The 8,987-nt window shown below is 31.1% G+C and overlaps 1 protein-coding gene across 1 annotated transcript; it reads left to right on the top strand.

The window, feature by feature from the left end:
- The first annotated feature begins 518 nt into the window (after positions 1-518).
- Positions 519-7,429, top strand: LOC145087173 (cytochrome P450 CYP72A219-like). The gene is made up of 5 exons (XM_079025083.1): positions 519-858; positions 4,271-4,488; positions 4,834-5,078; positions 5,465-5,849; positions 6,828-7,429. Exons 1-5 carry the CDS (start codon positions 579-581, stop codon positions 7,251-7,253), a joined length of 1,554 nt encoding a protein of 517 aa, XP_078881209.1. The 5' UTR covers positions 519-578; the 3' UTR covers positions 7,254-7,429.
- Positions 7,430-8,987: the final 1,558 nt, after the last annotated feature.

Raw genomic sequence — 8,987 nt, 5'->3', positions numbered from 1 at the left:
TTTTTTTCTAATTTATAATTTTATCCTTAAACCGGCACTAACTGGTTTCAATGGTTCTTTTACAAAATTTACCAATTTCAATGGTTTAATAGGAAAAATAATCAATCAATACTTTTTTTTTAATAAAACCAAAATATATAGATTCTTTTTGTAGATTTCGAAAAATTATTCAAACAAAAAATATAAATTTTGATAGAAAAATAAAAAGGTATTTAAATACATATTTTTTTAGCAAACAAACAAAATAAATAATAATTCACAATAAAATTTTTCTCAAAAGAACATTTTTATGATTTATTTTTAAACAAATTAAAAATGCTCATAAAAAGACAATTTTAAATATCAACAATTTTATCGTAAAAATGAATCATCCAGATGTTTTTTAGGAAATTGGTTTCTGAATCATATTATTTTTTATTTATTTATTGATACATTTGTTGTTCATCAAAATATATATATATATATATATATATATATATATATATATATATATATATATATATATATATACCCCCACACCCCTGTAATAGCTAGAGGCTTCCTTCCTCTATCATACTTTTGGAAAGTGAAGAAACAATATGGACGCAGTAACAAACACAGTGGCAATCTCATGTGTTATAGCAGTTGTACTATGCGCATGGAAGTTGGTAAATATTTTGTGGTTGAGACCAAAAAAGCTTGAAAAGCACCTGCGGAATCAAGGTTTCAATGGAAACAAATACAGATTTTTGTATGGGGACATGAAAGAGCTTTCTATGATGTTCCAAGAATCAAGATCTAAGCCTATAAGTTTGGATGACGATGATGGTGTTCTCGCACGTGTTACGGCTTTCTCCCTTCATTCTCTGCAAAAACATGGTTAGTTTCTTCAATTCATTAAATAGAGTATGAAACAAAAAGATGAAACTTTTGCAATTTGTTCATGTTATAAATGAAAATTGGATTGATGTTCATGATCTTTTGAGTATAGTGGGAGTGTCAATTATCTTATATAAACCAAACTAGTGATAGTCATGGGTTTTCTTTGTCTGTTCATAGGTTGGTACTTTGAAGCTTTAGGGGAATTAATGTGTAAGATATTTTATTTTGTTTTGGTTATCCTACCTATATGGTGCTGATAATTAAACATAATATTAAGATTTGATAGATAATTAAAGTGTTTTATTTTTAATTAAGACCATATTTTTTTTTTCGTGAAATATATCTCTAGTTCTTGTTATGGGTCGTTATCAATTCTTTATACTACAGAACTATGTATGGTCTATATATCTAACACAATAAGTCAATAAGGATAACAAGTGGCACGATTATATGTTGATGAGTGATGACGGATGTTACACCGCCCAAATTAATAATGTTACAAATAAAGAGTCCACATCACCATTTCTTCACTAATTTTGGAACTTATAGATTTAAAAATCATGATAATATTAAAATTTAAACCTCGAATTAAACTAGCTGGCTTCACAATTTACATAGACCATCAATTAGTTTAGATAAAATTTTGTATTTTTGCATGCATAATTAAGCGTGAACAGGGCCGGTCCAAATGTATTGTGGGCTCAGGGCAAAAAGAAAAAATGGACCCTCAGAATAATAAATAAAATTTAATTTAATTTAAAAATAAACATGTCGTTACAAAGTCCACAAAATCACTATTAATATTAGAAACATAAATATAACCACAACATTACCTAAAAGAGAAATTACTATCATTTTAATTCAAATTAGTTTTTCTGCATTCAAATTAGTATCATTTTCATTCAAACTAGATGAACTCAATGGTTTAAAAAAATTATGTATAGATCCTTTATAAGTTTGATTGAAGGCATCATAAATATTTCGTTTCTTCCTTTTTTGGCTTCTAAATAATTGTTTTTTAGAAAACATTGTAGATTGTCAATAGGTAAACACTATCTACTTATGGGAAAAGATTACATCTGATTTTTGATATATGATTTCTGTCTTAAAGTTGTAGAAGCCTAATATCATATTTAATTTAAATCAAGGTGCAACTGCAAAATAAAATCAAATACAAACAATCAAACATCTGAATTTAAAACTGGATTTAAAGTTTTGAATTCTGAATCATATATCAATAAATATATTACCTTCTTAAGTAAAAAAATCTAAAAAGTAGATAGAAGATATAAAGTTAAGTCTCAAGAAATCTGAGAAAAAAAAAGTATAAGCTTTTAATATTTGATTAGATACCAGGACCAGGAATCAGGAATGTGAATACAAAGTAAAATTAGAAACAACACTAAAAATCAGATTAATTAGGATTGGGATTAAAATTTTGAGTTCTGAATCAGATATCTACAAAGAAATTATCTTGTTAAGTAAAAAAATATGAAAAGTAGGTAGAATCTATAAAGAATTGATAGTCTAGTTTCCAGCAATCTAGCAATCTGAGACACAGATACACAAAAAAAATAAATAAAAAAATAAATAAAAACTATAAGGAGCATGAATAAGAAATCAAATCAGAATGAGAAACAAAAGAATCAGAGGAAAAAAAACAAACAAAAAAATCTATAGCTAACCTTATGGTTTTTATCTCATTCGTCGGGTGCTTTGCAATTTTGCATTCAATCGACATAAGTGATTATAATCTGAAGGCTGGTAAGAGACTACGAGAAGGGAAGAAGTCACACGACATAACTGATTATGAATCATTATTCTGATGTTGATTCACGAGGCAATAATTAGGATTCACGAGGTGTCAATTAGATTAATTGGTTCCCGCTTGATAAAGATTCTTGTAAGACGCCCTAAACGGTAGTGTTTGCTTAACGTTACTTCAAAAAGAGTTCCAAAGTCTAGACAAAAAGAGGTTATTTCATTGGGCTAAAGTTATGTTAATTTTGTAATTGGGCCTTTAGAAGACATATACACAAAATTTATTTTTTATGTATGTATAAATATTATATATTTGAGAAATTTTGGGCCCCTTAGAGTCGTGGGCCCTGGGCGGTCGCCCGGGTTGCCCACCGTCAGGACCGGCCCTGAGCGTGAACAGTTCTCTTTTAATAGCTACAAGCGTGAATACTTTTATGACTTTTAAATTTCTCACACTTATGAATGTGAGCCCTTTACAGTTCATAACTTGTAAGTTGTAAGTCGAACAACATGATGAAGACCATGCACTTTTTTAATCCCTTAAAGAAAAAGTTATGTGCAAACCGTATTTTTTTTTGGTAACTTAATTTTGTTTTTTCTTTTTAATTGGTTAGATAATTGTAAAATATTGACAAATGTTGTATAAAATAGGTAAATAAATAAGCAAGTTTTATTTCTTTTATTTATTTATTTATTTTTGTTAACAACCAACCAAAAAGCCACATTTTTTTCTTTTTTCTTTCTTATGATTATTTTTTTTGGTAGTATTTTTCAAATAAATAATATCCACATATGAATGGTTTTTTTTTTTTTTTTTTCAAATTTTAAAACTAAAAAGCCACATACTTTTTCTATCTATACATATAGTGTATTAAGTGTAATGAATGTGAAAATAAATTGCAATAAATACATTTTTTTTTCTTTTCATATTAAATTATTTTTAATTAACCCATATAAAATATGGGTCTTACATCTAGTCTTTACATCTAGTCTTTGTAATCTTAGACTTAGTGAAAAAAATCATAAGGATCTTCAGAGACATTCGAATTCATCCCATTATACTATTCTATCCTGTTAGCTCTAAATAGCTATGAAGTAGGAAAGATTTTTTGCTTTTCTACACTGCATTTTGGTTCATGGTCTTCCTTTCAACTTGATCGAAATGTTATCTACCCCTTGACCCCACAAGGAGGTGTGGTCTCATGATTGTAACATGTCATTCATCGTGTAGAGGATCCACCTTCCCTAATATAAGTGCACAATCCCTACCACCTAATTTGTATCAAATCATAGTCAATTGTGGATGCTCTAATTGGCCTAACAAAATAAACAATCTTGTGACGTCGGATTTTATGAGGGATGAACAATGGCAGATTTACATGGCTCCAAGAGGGGTGCATGGAGCACACTTGGCATGAATATCCAATCTAAATCTTGTATATAAATTAAATGATATAAAAATATTAAAATTTTACTCTGGACACCCCTTGACTTTAAGGTTGTCATTCCAATCAAACATTAAAACATTTAATATAAAAACGGAATTGGTAATTAATTTTGGGCATAAATTTAGCTTCTTTTTAGCAGTTGCAGTAATAAGATATATTAGTTTGTATATAAGTTATAATTGGAATTATTCCTTGTGCAGGTAAAAATTACATCACATGGATGGGATGGAAACCAAGAGTGACTATTATGGACCCTGAGCTCATTAAAGATGTATTTGTAAAATTAAATGACTTTAAAAAGCCGAGATCCAATCCAATGGCTAGGTTAATAGCAACCGGATTAGTGACATACGAAGGCGATCAGTGGACTAAACATAGGAAACTAATCAATCCCGCTTTTCATATGGAGAAGCTAAAGGTACTTTGGTAACTACAGTTTATTTTTCTAATGGATAATTACTAAGATGACCAAATTGGGTGAGACCCGATCTTACAATGATCACTTTTTTAGCAAATATCACAATACGATTAGTCATTTCTCAAAATGGATCAAACTCATTTTTTTGCCAAATGATGATCTCATTCTGAAAAATAATCACAATCTTTATTAGTTTTTCTAGTAGGGACCATTCATAAAGACGTTTGGAAAAAAAGACATTATGCTTAATCCATTTTGGTCATTTCAATTTAGTGATAAACCCTTTTTTAAGTTGTGTTATTAAATTTATACGCCTTATCAATGTTACCTATATTATGTATCCAGAATATGGTACCAGCTTTCCAGTTAAGTGGTGGTGAAATGCTTGGAAAATGGGAGAAGTTGATTTCATCAAAGGGATCATGTGAGATTGATATTTGGCCTGACCTTCAAGCTTTAACAAGTGACGTTATATCAAGAACCGCATTTGGGAGTAATTATGAAGAAGGAATTAAGATATTTGAGCTCATAAAAGAACAAGGTGTACTTACAATGGAGGCACTACAATCACTTTACATCCCCGGATCTAGGTAAAGCTAGCTGTTTATAAATTATGCTTTTATGAGTGGCGACCATGACAAAATACCTAAAAAATTGGTGTGTGTGTGTTTTGGGAAATTACTATCATATTTGCAAAATGACATGCTTTGTGAAATGATGATGTCTTTTTACAAAAAAAAAAAAAAAAAAAAAGCAAATTCCTTTAAGGCTTTTTGTGATTGGGATATTTAATAATGAAAGAATTTGGCAATATGCTAATTCCATAGTGAGAAATGAGAGGGTATTTTGTGTTATATGTTGAAAATGTGGACAATTTTTTATTATATACCTCCTATTCTGGTTATTTTTGAGATTACCCAAAATAGAAAAGTAAATATAAGTAAACTTAATTGTTTATACTACGATTTATGCATAGGTTTTTTCCAACAAAGAGGAACATACAGATGAATGTTATTGATATAAAAGTAAAGCATTCTATAAGAGGTATCATTAACAACAAGCTCAAGGCGATGAAGGCTGGAGAAGGTAACAATGGTGATTTGTTAGGAATTATGCTTGAATCTAATATTAAAGAGGTTGAGCAACACCAAAACAAGAATCATGGAATGACTATTGATGAAGTTATTGAAGAGTGTAAGCTTTTTTACTTTGCTGGACAAGAGACAACATCAAGCTTGCTTGTATGGACGATGATCTTATTAAGTAAGCATCAAGAATGGCAGTCACGTGCTAGAGAAGAGGTTTTAAATGTCTTTGGGGACAAAAATATGGATTTAGATGGGCTAAATCACCTCAAAGTTGTAAGTACTTTTATCCCTTGGTTACTTCTAGAATTTTCGATGGTTGGCTTGACATGTTTATTTTAAACTTGTTAATATTTCCAACATAACCCAATCTATTTAATTAAAATTGTTAAATATAGGTTGACCTATTTGAATTTCAAAGATTCCATAAAATAAATATAGTTTATTCCATAAAATAAATATAGTTTAAAAATAACTGAATAAATTACAAGCTCAAATAAGTGTTCCAACGAAAATTACAACTTAATATTTTAGATAACATTCTAAATTGAACTTTTGACATAAAAGTCCTTACGTTTGTCAGGTTTTTTTTGGTTTTGTCCCTGTGACGATTTTTTGTTTGTTAATGTCCAAAATTTGCCAAGTTTTTTTCATTTTTGCCCTTGCTACCTATAATAGGAGATGTCCAGGGACAAAACCGACAAAATTTAACAAAATTATGGTCTTTCATGTCAAATTTGGAAAATATCGTTAGGATAAAAACATATAAGATTTGTAAACTTATAGGATTTTTTTGTAAATTTGAAAAACATACTTAGGATGAAAACATAAAAGATTTGTAGAAAGGACAAAATTAATAAAAACATGGCAAATATTGGATATTAACAAACAAAAAATCATAACAGGGACAAAATCAATAAAATCTGATAAACTTAAGGACTTTTATGTCAAAAACCCTTCTAAATTTGCAACTTTTAAGCAGCCTCATTTTATTTTTTAGCTTGTTTTTGTAGTGTTTTTGTTTATAAGATTAGCATAATATAAAATTAAAATAATATATAACCAAACAATTTGATGACTTGGTATATATAAAAAGTTTTGGCCCTTACTCAACAACCTAATTTATTAAAGATGAACATGTTTAGTTAAAATGATTGAAAATTTAAATCCAATCCGCTAACAACTATAGTTGTTTCTCATAATTGTATATGGTAGTTTTGTGTCTCTAAAGTATCATGTTTTTTTTCCGCGTAGGTAAATATGATTTTCCATGAAGTATTGAGGCTATACCCTCCTGTTGTTGGACTAGCCCGTAGAGTTGACAAAGAGATCACATTGGGAGAATTTTCGCTACCATCTGGGATTCTAATCGGATTACCCATCATGCTTATTCACTATGATGAGGAATGTTGGGGTAGTGATGCCAAGAAATTTAATCCAGATAGGTTTTCTGAAGGAATCTCAAAGGCAACAAAAAATCAAGTCATTTTCCTTCCCTTTGGTTGGGGACCTAGAATTTGTGTTGGACAAAACTTTGCATTGTTGGAAGCTAAAATTGCCCTCGCAATGATCTTACAAAAGTTCTCTTTCGAACTTTCACCATCCTATGTCCATGCTCCTCATACTGTTCTCACCCTTCAACCCCAACATGGCGCTCATTTGATTCTGCATAAGCTTTAACAATAGAAGATTGTGATTTTGAGTTCAAAACTGTTCGCCTATGTATTATTACACCGTATAATATTGTATGAAAGAGATATATGTGCAACATATTGTATATTAAAAAACTATTATATATAGTCGCAAAGTACATCTATGTATTGTTATATATACGGCGGAAGTATGCATTAATCCAATCGCATGTATCTTTTTCAATAAGCAATAATCAGTATAAAATAACCGAGGTTTTCAGAAACGATCATACCAGTGGACTGATCTGCTGCTGAAACAGTGTAACGACATTGGGCTAATACGCACCTGCCAAATTTTAGCAATTAGAAACAATGGAAATATCCGTCTAATACATTTTTCTCTCCATCAACTTTTGAAATAAAAATTTAAACAACCAAAGAGGGGTGGATTGTAACAGATTGGCGACTGATATTTAGTGCACAACTTTTGCAATAGAATAGAAAAGGATAGTTTAGCGAGAAGAGTATTTAGAGCATTTAGTAAAGACGGATTTGAGTTTATAAATGACTCCACTCTATAATCCCTTTGCTAGTTTAACTTTTCTTTTTAATTCTAAAATTAAAAAATATTTCCAATTAGTTTTCTATAATGCAAGAATATCCTACAGAGTCTCTCAACCTAATATTGGGAATGCTCACCATCTTACATTTCTTTTGCCTCATTTGTATGAGACCTTGATAATATTGTTTAGAGTAAATTACTGAAATCGTCCCTATTGTTTGATTAAAATTACACGTTTGGTTATTAACTTTTATTTTGCATTCGGATCGTCCCTATGGTTTGATTTTGTTACGTTTTTCGTCCCTATGGTTTGGTCAAAATTGCACTTTTGGTCCCTAATTTTATGTATAAAAGGGACGAAAAACGCAACAAAATCAAACAATAGGGACGATCCGAGTGCAAAAGAAAAGTTAGGGACCAAACGTGTAATTTTGACCAAACCATAGGGACGATGTAACATTCAAAATTTCAAAACAATTAAAACTTTTCAAAACCACTCATTTTAATAACGTTGTTACAAAAAGGTTTTCAATACATTATTTAACAGAGTATTTTCCCCAGGTTCATATCATAAAACACCAACGCGAGGAACGGTACGATCACGCCTTTGCCTTGCCACAGACTCTTGAGAACCTGAAACATAAAACCACAACTGTAAGCCCGAAAGCTTAGTGAGATACCCCCAGAATACCAACCACATATACGCCTTTCCAGGCCCTGACCTTCCGGTCCATGTGTCTCAGGGGACTTCCGTCCTTGCTGGGTAAACCTTCCGGTCCTACCCACGCCGACCTTCCGGTCCATCACACAACATAATCGCCTTCCGGCCCATAACATATTGTCTTCCGGCCCATAACATATCGCCTTCCGGCCCATAACATATTGCCTTCCGGCCCATAAGCATAAAATGCATATATAAAATAACAACAATCATATAGCAGTTCATAGACAACAATCGATCAACAGATCACATATCATAGCATTACTCTAACAAGATACCGGTCTGGCCGGTCACTAGCATAACATTACCCTATGAATCAATCAACATACTAAATGCATACATACGCCTTTCCAGGCCATGACCTTCCGGTCCACATAGTAATGCCTTCCGGCCCATAACATGTATTGCCTTCCGGCCCATAACATATAACAACTGACAACTACCCGGATTTCCATCCGATAAAAGGGTTGGCATTGGTGCCATAAACCCTAGCGATATAG

Source organism: Lactuca serriola, chromosome 2, assembly GCF_051521515.1.
Source record: "Lactuca serriola cultivar US96UC23 chromosome 2, Lser_US96UC23_V15, whole genome shotgun sequence".
In the NCBI taxonomy this organism is placed as follows: Eukaryota; Viridiplantae; Streptophyta; class Magnoliopsida; order Asterales; family Asteraceae; genus Lactuca; species Lactuca serriola.
This window is presented reverse-complemented; position numbering and strand designations above follow the sequence as displayed.